Genomic DNA, 19,765 nt, shown 5'->3' with positions numbered 1-19,765 from the left:
AAAGGATGTCCTTAAGGCTAAACACTTTCTGTGTTTTTTTCATACCCCTTTGTTTTTTTTTTTCGTTTTTTTTTTCTCTATAATAATAATAATAATAATAATAATAATAATAATAATAATAATAATAATAATAATATGTTTATTTTAAGCTAAGGAGAATCCACATTATATAACTATAACAATATACAATTTCTCTACACATTTGCAAGACATGGGTTTTCCTTTATTTCCAAAAATGTTTTTAGGTTTTACAGATGTTTTCATTTAAGTGTGAGCTCTTGAGAACACTTCTTGTCTTACAGGCATCTTTGCGGTGCATTGAACTAGTAATTCTTAAAGATGGTAATAAAGCACGAGAACTGTGTCAGAACATGTGTCATGACAGCAAAGGAGAAATGTTGCCTACAAAAAGTCATTAATTTTCTTTAATCTCCCACAGAACAATTTTGAAAAAAGAAATCTGTTTACTCAGAACCAATTATTTCTGGGACACCTATTCTGAGGTGAGTGTTTGCAACAGGACTAATACTATGTGCTCTCCCTCTCCCTCCATCTGTTTTAACAGGACTTGATAATCAATACCGATAACTGTGTGGAATTAGAGACTAAGGCTTAACTGTCAGTATAAATCCTAGTGTCTATATACAGCTTATGCTCAACTAATCAATTATGTTGATATGGAGTATCTATATTGCTAATAAGTTACATGTCTATTTGTTTTAGTTCTTTGTCAAGTTGTATATATTGAAATGTATAAAATAAATTTGAGTGGAATTTTGCTGATGTATCATGTGATATTTGTATTGTGACATGCTTTTTAATAAACCCTATATGAAAAAAAATCATGTGAAGTTATTTTAGAAAGCTCCAATGAATCAATCCAAAACAAATGGGTCTGATAGTATCTTTAGTTCCTGAAAATGGTGCCGTAAATCACAAAAATACAATCCAAGCTGGGCACAGTATCTCATTGATACTACATGCTGGGCAAAAAGATAAGAATGTCACTTTGTCATGCCATCTCCTCAGTAAACACAATAAAGAAGCAATCATTACATTCTTAAGTATCCAATTTTCCCCTTTTAAATACAATTATGTTCTTCAGGGATTGAAGTCTCACATTTAAAAAAAAAGCAACAATTTAGTTAAGATGTCAAAGCACACCGCTGCTGAAAGCTAATGCATTTTTTATTCTGCTGGCTCTCCTGGAGACAGAACCCAAGTTGCTGATTAAGCAGGATAGCAGGGTGAGCTCCTCTGTCCTTCAGAAGACAAACACAGAGAAAATCACAGCTGGGATAGACTGCTGGGCAAGGAGCTCCAGATTACACAAGACCAGCTCATGCATAGTATTGCAGTCAGGACCCACATGGTCACTGTCCACAGTGGTCACAAAAATAAAGTAAAATACTTAAAATCCTCCTTGCTCCCTTTCCCGTAGCCCTTGTCTGTAACCCTACATCTTGACAGCACTTAGCTTTCACCGTCCAGGATGTAGGAAGTCACTTACTGTACTTGTGTAAATTGTAAATTGGAATTTGTAACATATATTTTGAATTGCTGTTTTAGCCAGATTGAATTTGTAATTGATGCCTTGTACTTCTCTGTATTTTTGCACTTTGTTTGCACTTATGTTGTAAGTCGCCCTGCATAAGGGCGTCTGCCAAGAAATAATAATAATAATAATAATAATAATAATAATAATAATAATAATAATAATAATAATAATATGCTGTTTAAGCTTATGCAGATGGATTTTTTCCCCAGTTTCCATGGCTTCTTCTGCATGTATGTGTGTGTGGGTATGTATTAACATTATTTTAGAAAGTTGATGTCAGCCTAATGCACAATTAATTGTTAATCATATTTGTTAATGTTCTCTCCTTCAATACATTTGTATTTCACTGTGTGATTTGCCAGTAATTTAATTTGTCATGATTAAATAAGCCACACATTCTAAATGGCACTTTATTATATTCTCCTTGAATTCAGTAGTACTCCAAGTAACATAAGATAATGGTAATTTCAGTAATACTTTGATAGTATTTTATAAAAAAATTTTTTTAACTGATTTAAATCTCACCAATAATAACATCGATCAATCTGTTGGTACTGTGAAATGTATATTAATTTTAACATTAATATCAGATTAACAGTATTCTCAGTGCGAGACTGACAGACTATTTAGACAGATGGCAATAATTGTTGCTAGATGCAGGGCAGAGGAAAATTAACTATTGCATTATGTATAATGATTTTATGAAGCGTGTTGGGTGTGGTGGTAAATCATTTACAGAGCAGAGGCAGCCCTGAGCAATGAACAGAGGTAAGCACAACAGAAGGGAGAGGACCAGGCCACTACCATAGACATAGACAGAGCAGCGAACAGCAGAGCCAAGTGGCCCCAACTTTGCTAAACACGGGCAAGTGGTCCCAGATACAGATATGCACCCACTGCTGGCCAGCAATTAAAAGCATATTTGCCTACTGTTCTAAAGTTACACAATGTAGCATATCCTTCCGGAAAATACATACCTAAACTAGCTATTTGATTTACTTTTTCTACAGGTGTGCTTAAAAACACATTCCTAATGTAGATGGGTGAATGCATTGGATAACTGTAGCTGCAATATACCCTACATCCAGATTGTGCCTAGGCTCATGATTACAATCATTTCCCTCTATGAATATGTGGATATATATTCCACTTTTGCACACAACGAAACGTATTTTGAGTACCTTAACGTTTAATGTATACATTTAATCTCTGTGCAGTTAAAGAACGCCACGAATTAATTGAACCCGTTGATGAATGAAAGCTGAATATTAATAGTGTAAACCGTGATTCCATTATATATATTTATGGTGATACATAAATCTGCATCTGCGGTAGTCAGACCACATGCTTCGAAATTAGATAAGGGATAATCATCATCCTGCTGTGCAGTAAATTACCACCCGGTGGCAGACTCGTACCATTATCAGTATTACTCTGCGGGGAAGCCCGTTTCGACCTCTGTGAAGCTTTCTTATTCCCTATTCACGACCCCCCACACACACACACAATTAAGTCATGAATAGCCACCAACACGTCTTGATCTCTTTTCACAGAGGGAAAAAAATATATCTAGGCTACGTAACAACAAAGTACAGCGACTGAGAAACAACTATCCTGTAAGATGTTTCATGGTCGTTACCAAGAAAAGCAACTATTTGTCTTCATCTCATTCAGCATTCATTTCATTTTTTATTTTTGCATACATGTACTGTATACCAGCGATAGAACTGTTGCTGGAGATCGCAGGTCGGGATTGACCAATGGCAGCGAAGAGTGTCGGTCTCTATGGCAACAGCATCCGCGCAATTCCACAATGATGGGCATGACCAGGGACGGGCCGTTCATCAGTGTTGGGGTGGGGGGGGGATACTTGTATCCATATATATCAAAATTGTTGCTAGAGACAGTGTGAATCCCGTCTATCCTTTATTATTATTATACATTTGTAACTATTATGATCTATAAAAGAAGGCCAATTCCCTGTGTAACCATGGCATTCATAATTTCATAAACAGTTTTATTCTCCATATAACTAGTATTATTGTTGTTGTTGTTATAGTTGTCGTTTTCCTTGTTGGTGCTGCTCTTTCTCTGCAGAGAATTCCTACTTTAATCAAGAGAGCGAGAGCAATGTTTCAGCAAAGCCCATCTACCGCAGTGAACGACGGGAAATGTAGTTCTGGGGGCTTCGGCGACAGGCTAGAACTCCAGGAAGAGAACTACACTTCCGGGATAGCTGCGGGGTCACAAGGTCGCCAGTTGGGCGGGCCTTGCGAGTAAACATGCGCTGGGTTAGTTGCGCTCCAGCAGGTGGGCAGAGCGGACGGGTTGCGTGGGGATAGAGAGCGACTACTGTCAGAAACGGCGATTTGAAGTGTAGGAAACTTCAGTGGAGTACAGCAGCACAAGGATATAGGATGACCATGGGCAACGTGAAGTGACAGTACATCTTGAACCTTGCCTTGGGGTGCGGCCATCATAACAACAACTGCAACATAAACTTGAAAAGCAGCTGCTTGTTTTCACTTCGGGGAGCATGTCGTGTCATCCGCGCAACGCCGCCCCCCGTTTCGGGTAGATAATGTCAGCAGGAGCAGCGATCTGAACTTCTCCAGTAACCACAGTTGTTTTGTTTTCTCCATTTTGGTGTTTTTATTTTATTTTTTTATATAGTTTCTTTTTCCAGTTCTCCAACCAGACAGACAGACAGACAGACTAACGCCATGGCTTTTGCGAAATTTAGTAAAATATTACGCATGTCCACTTTTGACAAGAAGAAGTTGAAGCAGTACGAGCATGTGCATCGGGACCTGAACCCCAATGATCTCTGGGACATTGTGGGGGAGCTGGGGGACGGGGCTTTTGGGAAAGTTTACAAGGTAAGGTGATTGTCAAGTGAGAAGAGCTTTGCTGTGGCACTTATTAGTGATTGCTTACTGTTTTTGCTGTTAACAAAATGGGCATGAAATATTATTTATAGAGGTGATGGTTTATGTATTTTATATATGCATTTATTTAGTGTGTGCTAACTGTATGTGACTGGCGCGTCTGTAGGTGTTAATTAAATGTCATTGTGTTCGAGGAACTTTTGTTAATATTAACTTTGTTAATATACAAACCACATTGAAAGCCCAGGGGTACAGGGTATATTGACCTCAGGTGTATCATATATATTATGTGTATATAATATATATGTATAATATACACTATATAAATTATATATATGCGTATGTGTAAATAATATATTTATTTTGCAGCTGCTACACCTGATTTCAACCCATTGCCATTGTGACATATTTTAATTCTGCTTATTATAAATGTTTGTGGTGTTTATCCTGGATGTCCCCCCTGTCACCCCACCAGATTTAAGATTTAAAAAGCGTCTAAATCATCAACAATAGTTCCCCCTACCCAAAAAAAGAAAATTAAAAGAAGAGAAGGGTGACATATTTCTGTGTGGTGGGTGATCTGTTTCTAGGAGGAAGTGTTAGCTGTTTATTGCACGCTAATACAAGGCTTATTTCTTGTTTATGTTGAATTAAACTTTATGCTCACCCAAAGACATGTATAATATAGTATTTGTTGTACAGCTAAATCTTTACTGATTGTGACAACCTCTCAGTTATAGAGGTTGTTTTTAGTAGTGATGCCATGACAGACACCTGTGGGACTATGAATGCCCTCTGTTCACCCGTGCTGAACACTATTGACATGGGATGCGAGTCTGTGCTGGTTATGGTGACCCATTTGGACCTTTCGACTTAAAAGAACAGGAGTTAAAAAGACTTGGAGACCTTTATAGTGATCCACAAAACCTTCTCGCATGTTTTGCATTGCACAAGGAAGATGCTAGAAATGTTGTGAATGTTGAGTCACCGCTGACTTGGTTCTGTCATGCATTTCTTCTGAGGTCTACACCCTGATTGTTCATAGATTGAACACATTCTCTTCTCTTAAAGTAGGAGGCGGCAGCAATGCACACAGCAGACTGGTGCAGCGGTTGTGCTGTGGCCTTCGCTGCAGATGATTTGGTTTCATGGTTTCCTGGCAACTTTTACAGACTTCTGAAGTGAAATAATACATTTAAGTTGATTTGGTTTCATTATGTGTGTGCATCTATAGAAGAATAGTAGGAGACATTTGGGGACAGGTTTCAGATTTTTGCCTCAAGGTAAATTACGGGGCATGTGGGCAAGTGATTTAGGGGAATTCTATTACTCTAGCTACTGTGAGCTTTTGGCTGCCAGATCTTCAATTAATATACTTCAGTTGTGCTCAGTATAGTACAGTAAAACCTAATGACTAAGAGTCATTGTAGAAGGGGAAGTGAAGGTGCCCCACCTAGACTGACCCAGTGGAGGAACTAGCCTCTGCCAGCCATCAATGTGGTAAAATGTCATTGTATTGACCACATTCAGAATAATGCAGCATGGGGTGTAATGGAGTGGAAGCTTCTCCTGTAGAATGGTCTTTCACAACGTATAACAGGCGACACAGTGTTATCTGAGAATCTGGGGTGTGGGTGTTGAGTGAGGTATGTGCAGGAAAACCCTCAAGTCATTTTGCAGGAGACCATTAGTTCAATATCTGAGAACGCTGGTGTTAACATCCCCCACTCCAGCGTAGTATGTGTCCTAATGACTTTAGAGTCAGAGTGCTTAAAACGGGGTTTAGAAGTATTTGCATGTTAAGAAAGCAAAGATGGCTTCTGCTGTGTTCTCAAAGAGGCTGGAGGCAAGTGGTTTCCTGAGATGATAATATGCATCTGTTGACACTGTTGTCTTTAAACACTGCATAGTCAGTTTTGTTGTGTTTTCTCAAACTGCTCACCACTGCTCATTGCATATTCTGTTTGTGATAGATTTCCTACAAAGCAAAGACAATATGACTTTTAAATACTCCAGTGTTGCAATATGCACTACTGCAGTGTAAAGGCCTTTATTGGTGTTCCTTGCAAGGTGTATTCAATTATTCTACTGTAGAGGATTCACTTGAATGGTATCTGCATTCTCATGTGGACTGCATCTGTTTTTACTTTGACACTCATGTAGCATGTAGTGATGCCATTAATAGGCATTTCTCTGCTCCCCTGTACATCTGTACTAGATTGCATAGGGAACTACACTTACTCTCAGTCCATTCTCTTTCCATCTGTTTTAAAGTGATGCTTTCTTCTATACTGCAAAATAGCATTCAGTTGTATGTCTTTCTGATGGTTTAAGAATTAAAACTTGAATACATTTGAAAAGTCTAGATAAGTTTCAAAGCCTCTTACTGTTTATCTTTGGCATATGAATTGAGTGCAATTGTGTGGTTCTTGCAGCATGATGATATACTGTACTATATCTTTCGATCTGTGACAGGACAGAATTGTAAAGCTTGTTTATTGACGCAATCTAACTTCTTTAAGTGTAGTTCCCAGTTACAGTACCCTTTGCAAATGATTTGTCACGTGACGATACAGACGAATAGTGACACGCAGTGGTATTTAAAGTACACCAGGGAACAGTATATCTTGGTGTCTGGATGTCTGTGGTAACACTGAAGAAGCTCGATTTCATTTTTAAGGTATCATGTGTGCTTCCAAACACAGCCCAAGGCCTGCGTCTTCCAAAAATGTATGCTGGGTCAATTGCTGTTTATTTATTTGTTTAATATTAATATCATGATATTGAACTAAAGTATATATTCTTTTTATAATACTAAGTGGTTTCACTACTGAAACTCATATTGTTTACCTTGATAGCCTGAAGTCTCGAGCAGCCCACACAGGATCAGTAAAAAGTGAAAGGTGGTGATAGAGGGGAAACCAGCTCAATCGCATGTGTAGCACAGGAGTCGAGTGAGAAGAGAGTGCAGCAAGCGTGGTATTAGCGGGAGGAAGTTTTTGAATATTCATTTAAATATTGATGCACAGGTCTATTTAGAAATAATAGTAAAATGATAGAACATTGATAAATATTGATATATGAATACATCGGCTCCACCATCGGCTCCATAACCACCAATGTTATTCCTAAATATCTGCTAGGTGTGTTTGTGTTAATGTGGACTTAGGCAAGTCTGCTTGCTTTTACAAGAACGGAGATTTTTTGTAGATTCCTACATTTCAACACCATTTCAAAACTGATTGCTTTCATTTGCACCAAACCCCTAGACTACTACAGAGTTGCAAATGCTTTATAAACAAATGTTGTTTGTGAGTATGTGTGTGTGTGTATATATATAGTGTTTTTAATAAATAAGTTTTGTGAACCTGCGTAAAGATTAATTCACTTATTTGTACTCTTTCTATTTACTGTTGGCAAAAAACAATCAGATGTTCCAGAAACAAATTTGAACTTTTTCTAATCTCTGCCACACAGATGCGTTACTGTCTGGAGATAAATTTCTCTTTGCAGTGGGTGTGGGCAGGATACAAACCCCACAAGGCCTTCAGTGACTCTGCATGATGAACTCTGTTTTAGGGAAACCTGTTTAGTTAAGAGTCTCTGGCTTTAAAGGCAAGAGCCTAAATGTGCCGTTTCCTGCCAGGAATGCGTCTCTGTCGGTATGGTCCTGGGGGGTTGGCGATTTGGAGCACGTGTCCGCAGCGTTTTGAAGACAGCAGATTTTTACAAGAGTCATCATAAAAGCAATTAGGCTAGAGTTTCTGCAAGGGAGGTTCCCAGTCATGACAGTAATATACACTCACCTAAAGGATTATTAGGAACACCTGTTCAATTTCTCATTAATGCAATTATCTAACCAACCAATCACATGGCAGTTGCTTCAATGCATTTAGGGGTGTGGTCCTGGTCAAGACAATCTCCTGAACTCCAAACTGAATGTCTGAATGGGAAAGAAAGGTGATTTAAGCAATTTTGAGCGTGGCATGGTTGTTGGTGCCAGACGGGCCGGTCTGAGTATTTCACAATCTGCTCAGTTACTGGGATTTTCACGCACAACCATTTCTAGGGTTTACAAAGAATGGTGTGAAAAGGGAAAAACATCCAGTATGCGGCAGTCCTGTGGGCGAAAATGCCTTGTTGATGCTAGAGGTCAGAGGAGAATGGGCCGACTGATTCAAGCTGATAGAAGAGCAACTTTGACTGAAATAACCACTCGTTACAACCGAGGTATGCAGCAAAGCATTTGTGAAGCTACAACACGTACAACCTTGAGGCGGATGGGCTACAACAGCAGAAGACCCCACCGGGTACCACTCATCTCCACTACAAATAGGAAAAAGAGGCTACAATTTGCACAAGCTCACCAAAATTGGACAGTTGAAGACTGGAAAAATGTTGCCTGGTCTGATGAGTCTCGATTTCTGTTGAGACATTCAGATGGTAGAGTCAGAACTTGGCGTAAACAGAATGAGAACATGGATCCATCATGCCTTGTTACCACTGTGCAGGCTGGTGGTGGTGGTGTAATGGTGTGGGGGATGTTTTCTTGGCACACTTTAGGCCCCTTAGTGCCAATTGGGCATGGTTTAAATGCCACGGCCTACCTTAGCATTGTTTCTGACCATGTCCATCCCTTTATGACCACCATGTACCCATCCTCTGATGACTACTTCCAGCAGGATAATGCACCATGTCACAAAGGTCGAATCATTTCAAATTGGTTTCTTGAACATGACAATGAGTTCACTGTACTAAACTGGCCCCCACAGTCACCAGATCTCAACCCAATAGAGCATCTTTGGGATGTGGTGGAACGGGAGCTTCGTGCCCTGGATGTGCATCCCACAAATCTCCATCAACTGCAAGATGCTATCCTATCAATATGGGCCAACATTTCTAAAGAATGCTTTCAGCACCTTGTTGAATCAATGCCACGTAGAATTAAGGCAGTTCTGAAGGCGAAAGGGGGTCAAACACAGTATTAGTATGGTGTTCCTAATAATCCTTTAGGTGAGTGTATATGTGCAATACAAGCCATAGAAGATAATGCATCATACGGACAGAAAATAGTCTACCATTCAGTGGGTGAAAATTGTCACCTAGATTTGAATGAAGCAGATCATGTGTCCTGAAATATAACCAGGTGATTAAGCTGATAAACACATAAACAAATAGCTACACTTACTTCCTTGTATTTTAAATTGTGTTTATATGAAATAGAAATCAACAGTAGGATTTGATATTTCAGCAAGTCCAAGCTCCTGCCTTGATGCTATCAAGGGTATTTTCTTGGAAGAGAGATCGCTCAGCAGATAGAGCACTATAATTAATGAACACATTTACCAGCATCCGTACCCACTTCTTAAAGCTGACCTTGGAAAAAGCTGAAGCTTTCTGAGACCTTAAACGACACAAAGGAGAACACTGCATATTCCTCAAAGGCAAATTAGGATGTTCTTGTTGTTTTTAAAATATAAATCTGGTTGTGTATACTGTTTATCTTTAATTTGCCTCAGTTGAAGCTACATTTGTTTACATTTACAATCCTTTACCTCCTTCACATATAGTGCTATACAGCAGCCTAGCATCCCATAGGCTACTTCAATTTGATGGAAGTTTTTATGGCAAACAAAAACAGCTCTTTAAACGTCTCTTAGTTTTACTGCTCAAGTAATGTACAGCACAGCCATGAAAGACTCAGTCCAGTTATGTTTTCCTGTATATTGTGAGCAAGTGCACTTCCCACTGAAGTGTATACCGTACTGATCGAGCATTACAGCACTGTGAAACCTGCCATTACACTGTGATTAAAGAAGAAATGAGAACATGTACTCTCACAAAACAAGAGATTGGCAGTAAAATTTGTAATATTTACAAAACTATTTGTTTGTTGTTTGTTTGTTGTTGTTTGTTACCAGAAAAAGCATATGTAAATTTTTGGCTAAAACTGTACACTTTAAAAATGAGTCTTTGTGCCCGATCTACCTCACTATACAGAAAACTTTCCTGCAGTTAACATATGTTTTTAGCATGGCACCCCTGTTGCTCAAGTTAATTGTTACCTGGTTTTGTTTTGCTTCTTTAAATGTTACTCCAATTTTGTGCAAATTTACCGGGGAAAAAGAAATGCAGTTGATCATGTAGAACGTTTTGCAGGTAGAATATGAAATGGCAATATGTTTGGGAAAATGTTTGACACACTATCTAGAGGCATCGGAAGACTTGCGTTTCACTGTGTGGATTGAAGAGGAAGGTAATTGTCCGTGGAAACCACTTTCCAAGCAAAGGTTAAAGCACTGAAGTTGGTCTTTCCAGCAGGTGTGGTAATCCTGTTAGTGTACAGTAAGTGACTCTCTGAGTGTATTTATAGTGCACATATTCAATTAAGTATCTTAAGTATTCGGCAGCCTTGGCAAAAAGAGATTTATGGACTAATGGAGCTGAGAGACAGCAAGATAAACTGATATGCTTTACAGCTGCTTTAACCTTTGTGTTATTTGACTAAGGCGTTAGCTGACTGCCCCCCGCTCCTGCCACCACCACCACAACCATCATCAACACCATCACCACCACCATCATACATCATATCTGAGCCTGCATGAAGGTGTTCCCGCATGGCAACACGTGTACATAAACAGATCAGTTTTTCAGTTTTGTTGTGCTTCTGCCTGCACAGGATGGGCTTGCAGTGTGGAGACATTTTGTTTTCAATTTCCACCTAAGCCGATCCCTTGCCTGTGCCCTGTTGCCTCATTTGGAAGTAAAACCTCCTGTCTCAGCTATGGTTTGCTGCACTTCATTACTCGGTAGGCTCAGCTGATTGCCCAATAGGAATTTACTTAATGTTAAAATGTATAACCAATGAAGTATAATATTGCTTTGTAAAATGCCACTTATATAATTTTGGAAACATACCTGGGTATAATGTACCTAAGAGTATTGTGACTTTGCTTTTCAACTCAGGTTAGAAAGATTATTCATACAAGAAGAAGCAGTGCAAACCTTTAAGGTTTGAGGTTCCTGGGCATTTTAGCAACCACCTTTAGTGGTTAGTTATTTCATATAGAAGCTACTTTAGATAAAACTTAACTCCCTTGAATGGTGGTAGAGAACAAAGGAGTAAATGTGAATGCCTCTAAGGCCTGTCTACACACAACTTCTGTGCTGTGATTACTAAAATGCAGATAAATATATAAATCAGTATGGTCTCAGCAGAGCATCTTACTGGGAAAAGCTTGGTCCTTAGGTGGTTTATTACATTGTCAGTACAGAGTGTGCTCTTTAGATCTCTAGTGTGATAACGAGGCTTTTTGAAGTCAGCTAGGAGCTGGAAATCCCCAGACAGCTCCTCTGAGTTCATAAAATGCGTCAACACAGTGACCTGTTCACAGTTCGGTTTTGCTGCTCTAGACTTTTCTGTTTTCCATCAGTTATCACGCTCTTGTTTGTGTGTAGCGCAGGTCTCAAGCATGACTTAAAACTCCATTAACTCTCAAAAAGGACCAGAATATTGGTCTGGAAGAAAGTACCACCCTGCTGCTGTATCATCCTTCACTGATTTTCAGAGAGGCCCCATCCCCTGCCTGCCATGCATGAGAAGTTTGAATGCCCAAAAGCCACACTTCTAAAGCCAAGACGCACCCTACTGAGGTTAATCGAGCTTAACGTGCTGCCTCCAACCTGCAGTATATTGTGAAATCTATCAAATATAAACCATTTGACAGTACCGCAGGTCTAATAATCTAATAAAGGCATTCAGGCACTGCTGTCTAAATTGTGTGGGAGTGAAAATAATTTGTCTGAGTCTATGCTTCAGTACCCTGGCAGGGTTCTCATTGAGCATATAGTGCTGCAGTATGTATCATGTGTGGGGTTAGAAACAGCTGGGTGGGGTCAGTCCACAGGGGAAGCTGAAGTATTTTGGTTTCTTTCAAACACCCAGAGAAGCAATTTCCTGCAATCTACTCTTGCAGTCTAAATGACATGAAATCAGATGCTTTAGTATCCGATACTGTCACAGTGCATGTGCCTGGTGATATTTAAATTCTTTCCTCGCAGGGTGTGATTGTTATCGGCTGATAAAGCACTCTATAGTAGTGAGCCCTCTACCACACATTCCAGCAAATCTGGAGAGCAGAGTGGCTTTAATTGGCTGTAAATTACTCAGAATTACTCGGATCCCCTTCCTAGATGTTTTTCTTCATTTTTAAATGATACATTCATAACATAAAACATTATTTTAATGTTTTTATGTTCAGTGATTGCTTCATACTGGGGGGGAGCTATGAGCTATACTGCATACTGGGATATTTTCAGTAATTGATAGGTATTGGTCCATAGGCCATGTTGTCTCCTGGAATACTTTACATAAGTCATTCTTTACCAGAAACATTTTAGATCCATTTTTAAATGAATTGGTCAGATTGCAATATCCTGTTGCATGGTCTGCCATAACTACCAAACCACTCTCACTTCAGCAATAAAATGTTCTACATGAATAGCATCACATAGACCTATAGATGTTTATGGTTCTTGTTGCAATTTCCTCACTTCTTTCACTGTTTTTGTTAACCTTACAGAAAACTATTTTTATTGCAAGAAGTGATGAAGGTTACTAGCTGGGCATGTAGCTTCCCTTTCTGTTGTTTGTAAAGTTTGGCTCAGCAGGAAACTAATGAGTTGCTTATGTTTGCATCTTTAATACATACGTATTTCACAATTTTTGTAGGGTAGATTTTTGGTCATCTTGTAATTTGCTGACCCTTTGCACATTGAAATCTAACACTGTAAATAGTTTTATATATTTTTGTATTTATATCAAATGATAAACAATGTTGTTCCATTAGTAGCCCTATATTACACCAGTTTCTGAAAGTAAAATAGTCGTATTTAAGACATTATTTTGGCTGTATTCTTTTGAACCACTCTTTTTGTTTCTCTTTTACCAGTTCTTTGTTCATAAAAACAGAAGTGATGTTGTAACAGGGTTAAAACAGGCTGTTAAAACTAATTTCCTGGTTAACTAAATGCACTAACCACAAATGAATCCCCACCTTTATGACCCTGACAACAAAACTGTGCCCTTTCTCATATGGACAAGATTGTAGTTCTGAATGACTTCTATGTGTTCTATAGGGAGAAAACAAATATAGCTTAATTTAAGAGGTAGCCTTTTTCAAATCTTACTGTTATTTCCATTTCTCCTTAAAGTTCCCATAAGTAAGTGTTAAATTTAATCACAGTCATGTCAGAAGTACAGGCTTCAGTTATGACTCCAAAACCATTTGCTTTCATTTAAGCACACCTTGAGCAATTTAGATGAGAGTACCTCTTCTGAGAAGAAGAAGAAAATAAAAAAGAATCGATCAAACATTTATTGAATTATACACAGATATGGTTATGGGGCTTAAAGAGTTACAGTCCGGTATCTCCAGTTTAATTTGCTGAATGGGCTAAAGATGTGATGGAAGGGATGCACGTGGATAAAAAAATTAAAAACCGTAATGAATTCTAGTAACTTGCACTGAATAATCTTGGATACATTACATACATGCAGGCACTCTGGACCGTTACATCATGTTAAAATTGAATTAAAACTGAATTGAGGTTTCAGATGACTTCAGTTAGTAAAAGGGTAGGCCTACCCATCATTCGCCAGAATAAGCTATATTATCCACTTCAGTTCAGTTGTGTTGGCATTGGCAAACAGCCTGCAACCTATTTTTGATGCACGGTTGGAGGCCTCTGAAAGATTCTCACAAGAGATGCATACAATGCAAATTTTGACGACAAAACCTAACATGGCTTAGCTTTGGTATCGCATTGAAGCACACATTTAAATGTTGTGTAATGTCTTTTGCTTTGTAGGCAAAAAACAAGGAGACTGGTGTCCTGGCCGCCGCGAAGGTGATCGAAACAAAGAGCGAAGAAGAACTGGAAGACTACATGGTGGAGATTGACATTCTCGCGTCCTGCAATCATCGTTACATTGTCAAGCTGCTGGACGCCTTCTACCATGAGAACAAACTGTGGGTAAGAGATCTGCACACAGCACGTCTCACTGCCTCGCTGATTTTACAGCCTGAGAACTTTAAACAGGCCATTCTTGTTCGAGAAGTTTGAACAGTATATGTAAAGTTCACAGCATTTTATTATTTTTTTTTTTTTCCCCTTCTGTGGTTGAGATCTGAACAGCAGAATTCAACTGTATAGGTCTTCACAAAGCAGGAGCCGCTCTTAAAAGGTCATGAACCTGAGCCCCTTTTCTTTTTTTGTGTTATGCCTACATTTTCACTTCAAAGTGTAGAAATTATATCACAAATGTCTTATGTAGCCGTGGTCAGCGAAGAAGATGGTGTTTTTGAATTTGTATATTTTAAAAGGACTGTCCTGAGTGTCCTGAAAGGGTCCACTGTAGTTTTACTTTTGCACTTCAAAAAAATATTTTAAATTGAGCCACCAACATGGCAATGCAATTGGTTAATTAGATTCTACTGGTGGAACTAATACAGAAAGCTTTAAAAGGTCTTGCCAGGCATTCGTTAAATTCCAGCGTATGAAAGGTACATTTGCTCGTTCCAGGAGCTGCACGTAAGTTCTTATGATTTTATTTTCCTTTCTCCCCCTCATTGGCAACTCGTATAAATAAACCTACAGATTTCACAGTGCAGTCGTTCTCCTGAAGCCTTCCTTGTGCTCGATGCAAGTACACCCTTCAGATACAGCAGCCTGAGAAATTTGTTTGGCTTCGTTCCGTGGCGGCGCAGCACTGCTGTTGACCTTGTTTTATAGCTTCATCTCAGAATGAGAGTTGAACGCTACATGGTTTCTTAATTTCCTCTAGCCAACTTATAATAGAAAGTTGGCTGTAGAATAATATGGCATTATTTCTCAACCTCCTATAGAATGTAATGGCATTTGCCCTTCCTCTATTTTCTTGTAGGGTAGAAAAAACTGTCACTTTTTTTCTTGTGCGACTTTAAAGAAGCTTATACTTTGCTTTTGAGTGTTTCCACCTGCTAATGCCCATGATCCTTCCACTAACTGTTAACCTTATAGGATACAATAATACCATTAGAATCAACAGAATTTAAAGTGTCTGTGATGGCAGGGTGTAACCATAGAAACTGAAAGCAAGCCAAACCTCAGTACAGCGGTAGAGCGCAGAGTACGTCTCACCCATGTTTGTGCCAGTGTGTAACTAATGTAGGAGAGTACAACTGCCTCTCACAGAAATCCTCTTACAGACACCAGCAGGGGTGGAGAATTCCTGAACCCACACATAGCATGAAGAGGTCTTTTGTTCTTACAAGAAAGTGATATTCAGTTCAACGGACTCGCATTTTAACATTAGTCGCTAGCGAGTCTCGGTAATTCTGGCTAAGTTTGTGATCCTGTTGTTGCCAGCCCAGCTTCACACACCGGTGGGTACCTGCCCGCTTTCCTCATATTGCAGACCTTTTGGCGTAATTATGGTTGTGTTGCACATCAGAGCAGGATAAATGTTTCTGTAACGTCTGTAAGCTCTCCCAGTACAGTTTGCCTTTTCCTCGTGATTCCTGATGTGTAGTCTGTGGAAACATCGAGCTCCTCACCGACGGTCAGTCCCTAGATGATACCCCCCAACTCAGACCTGTGTCTTATGTAAGAGGAATACAAATCACCCACATGGTTATGTTTGAACTTTTATAGTATTATTATTATTATTATTATTATTATTATTATTATTATTATTATTATTATTATTATTATATCCTTACTACAAGTAAAGAGCATTTCTCCACCCAACCAGCCTTTGACACCTGTGCTTCTGCACCAGACTTTTGATATAACATCAATGAATAAACTCAAAATGTAAACAAACCTTACTGTCTGCCACCATGATGAAAAAGTACTTTATTATGAGTGTCCATTTTAAATTATTTTTGTTTTCTTTCCTTATTGCTGTAATTTGGATGTCTTCTCAGCTGTGAACTGTGTACCAGGTTTCCTTCAAGGTTATATTATCTAGTGTTCCTGATAACAGAAGACAGGGTTTACACTTTGTGAATTCAGCCAGCTGTTGCTAGGTGACAGGGCCACACTTTATTTTACATTTAACAGTTTTTTTTGCTACTTACTATTAGCTCTGCTTTAAACATTCTTCTCACTTATAAAAGTCTACATTCATTCATTAACTTCTTATGGGTAATAACTAACCATTAACAGCTACAGATATGTTTGAAATTGTATAAAAAACAAGATTACTAAATGCTAAGCAAAATTATGCACATCTATATTTATTGTCTGTTATTAGTTAATGTAAAAATGAAACTGTCCTATTGAGTGAAGTGGGGTGACAATAGAAGCACAGTGTGAATTAATTATTCAAGATTTGAAGTTATCTGACTATTAGTGCTTATCCATAACACGCTGATCAATTTAAGTCACAGGTGTCCTCACTTGGTGGTTAATTATAGTAACCAGTAAATCAGTATATTGTGTCTAGGGAAACGTATAGAGGGTTTGCAACAAAATCTCTTGCAAAAATCAAAACTTCCACCCACATGCCAATTAATTTCACATTAAAAGTCAGTAACTAAAAGAAGCTGTCTAGTATAGCAAGTGTATTTTGTGTTGGCGTTAAAAGTTTTGATTCGGTCTGTAATCTGCGGTACTGTGGTGTTCCAGGTGGAAACAGTGCAGTACAGCTGATTTTCAAGGACTTGTAAAGTATATGCTGTATAAGTAGGGAGTTGCATGCAAGCAGAACATGATGCCTAAAGCCATACAGTAAGGTGCTTGATGCATTTCCAGGAAATGTCTTTGTGGCATTTAAATATATTAATGAATGTTTAGATGCTGATGGGAAAGACATGTAAGACCATCAGGTCCTCCAAGAACTACAGCTTGACACTTGGGAAATCTTGGGAAACAGACGGGTTTTATCAAAGGTGGAGAAACACATTCTGTTCTTATCCAGGATAATGTCTGATCTTATATAGATTGTTGTTATTAGCTGGTGCTAAAATATTAAAAGTAGTACAGAAGTGAGTATTTTCCACTTTAATTATTTATATTAGCTGTCAGTATGGATCATAGTTTTTTTTTTTTTAATATATATTTTAATAACCTTTAGGTTGCAGTACATTGCTTCTGCAAATTCACCAAGACATTTTCTGCTTTGCACTTCCGGATCTGCTGCACACAAGACTTGCACAACCTGTGCAGTAACCCAGCAGATGACAAAAATACATCGTGACCATAAACTGTGTTCACAGCTTGCAGCAGGATACAGCAGTCAACCAATGGCTTTTCTGGTTTAATCAACCAGTTTATATACATGTCTATGATATGTGGTTAGTTATTTTCCCTAATAACTTCTACACAGACAACTTGTAACTTTCTAAATGTCAGTGTGGAGAGTCAGAAATTTGAAATATTTGAACAAGTTAATCTATAATTAACATACATCTTTGTCTAGGGACAAAAGGGCTTTTTGGCTCAGTGTCAGAACATATGGGCTATTCAAGGTGTGATGAATACCTTTTTATACCTTTTCAATTGGAAATATCAGGGCCTTTTGTTTTTTAAAAGTGGCAAGTTGTTTAATCCCATTGTTTTATCATGAGACCGATTGGACGACAGCAGGTTTTTCCATGGTGCGTCTCCAGTGTAAAGTCTTGTTAACAAGCATTTCAGTTCCAGAAGTTCTTTAATTTGTTTGCCTATCTAAGATTCATGCCTTGTCAGTCTTTGTGATAATTAATTTGTTCATTAATTAATGAATGAATTAATGAATTAATTAATGTTCATTTTACATTTTAAAATGGAGGCATATCCTTTTTCTTTTTGCTAAGGGTGAACTAGGGTGAACTAAACAACCATAATATAAACTCAAATCCATCAAATATAATATACAGTCATCAGTTATTATCTACAATGTCAATTTGTCAAATATTTTTGTGAATAGCTATTTTTTAAAAGTCTTGTCTGCTTAAATTATAATGATAATTAATGTGTTTCCTCTAGAGAACTGTAATTTCTTTACCTTTGTTTTTTGGTAATTTCCTTATACCAGGTAGTGGCTAAGTTTTTAGTGCATGTGTACTGTGCATCCTACAGGTACGTATCTTTCTGGGCCCGCAGTACTACATTTTCTGAATGGAACTGATCCCTCTAAAACTACTGTAAGGCCACAGCATTTGTAATGTTCAAAGAAAGCAAAACAAATAAATAAACAGATGCCAAAAGTCTAGCAACCAGTGCTTCAGTCACTGCATGCGATCATGGTTCTTCCCATGACATGACTGTGGTGTTATTAGTAAGCAACTGTGCAAGAGAAAGCTCTCATGTAAATTAATGTGACTTCATCCTCCGTACAGGAAGATAAACATGACACTTTTTTCTTAATAGAAAAACAAACCATTACATAATTTCCATTCTTGTAAAATAACCCTGAGTTCATTTTAAAATGGATGAGGCATTTCAAGCTGCAGAGATTTCTGTTTTTCCTCACATCCTTCATAACCTTAATGCCCCCCCCCTTCAGCTCACCCTGGGAAATCACTTGCCTATCAAAGTAAAAACTCCCCTTATCTTTGCAGGTTTATAAGCCTACGGTTTTCCTATCTTGTAAAAGCAAATTACTCATGTGATCTTTGTTTGCTTAGCATTGGTTAGCACACAAATGATCAGTGATTCTGTTGACTGAATATTAATAGCGATTTCCTATGGTACATAGCAAGTCTTTGTACTACAGTCTTTGTGAATACTTTATTCCACATTCTGTGTTCAGAAATTCTTGAAATGTTTGAATTAATTAACCAAGACAGGTTTTTCACATGCACTTTTTTTCTGTTGTGTTTGGACTGAAGTGATTTTATAATTGCGTTTTAATTGGTTTTAATTTGACTGAAGTTATAAAAAAAAAAAAAAGCAGGCAGGGGTGGGGAGCAACCGACAGCATACGATCATGTTTGGCAATGAACCAAAATCAGACTGAACAGGTCATTACAAAATATATATTTTTTGCTGGGATTTTGGTTTCCAGCATATTGGGTTTCATCTTCACTGAGGTATTTCGGTTATGCTTTGTGCAGCATATAGAATCTTAAAATGCTGTATGACACAATGGTATCTTACAGATTTACAGCAATTCGTCATCCATTGCATGGCATTGTATTGATAGCAGATGTTGAGAACATTTCATAGCTGTGTCTAGTCCTTATTATAATGATTAATATCATCATTATTATTATTATTATTATCAGCTGAACTATTATTATCAAAGGGAGCTACCATTTGTAGTAACTCCCATGTGTGAAATGTACATTCT

At 38.1% G+C, this 19,765-nt stretch overlaps 1 protein-coding gene across 1 annotated transcript in view; it reads left to right on the top strand.

The window, feature by feature from the left end:
- The first annotated feature begins 3,847 nt into the window (after positions 1 to 3,847).
- The window catches only part of stk10 (serine/threonine kinase 10), a 35,138-nt gene continuing 19,220 nt past the window's right edge, over positions 3,848 to 19,765 (top strand). The window contains exons 1-2 of the mRNA XM_066717009.1: positions 3,848 to 4,437; positions 14,317 to 14,481. Coding sequence (XP_066573106.1) covers positions 4,282 to 4,437; positions 14,317 to 14,481 — 321 coding nt within the window. The 5' untranslated portion in view covers positions 3,848 to 4,281. The remainder of the gene's footprint in view (positions 4,438 to 14,316; positions 14,482 to 19,765) is intronic.

The sequence above is a fragment of the Amia ocellicauda genome, chromosome 11, assembly GCF_036373705.1.
Source record: "Amia ocellicauda isolate fAmiCal2 chromosome 11, fAmiCal2.hap1, whole genome shotgun sequence".
Classification (NCBI taxonomy): Eukaryota; Metazoa; Chordata; class Actinopteri; order Amiiformes; family Amiidae; genus Amia; species Amia ocellicauda.
This window is presented reverse-complemented; position numbering and strand designations above follow the sequence as displayed.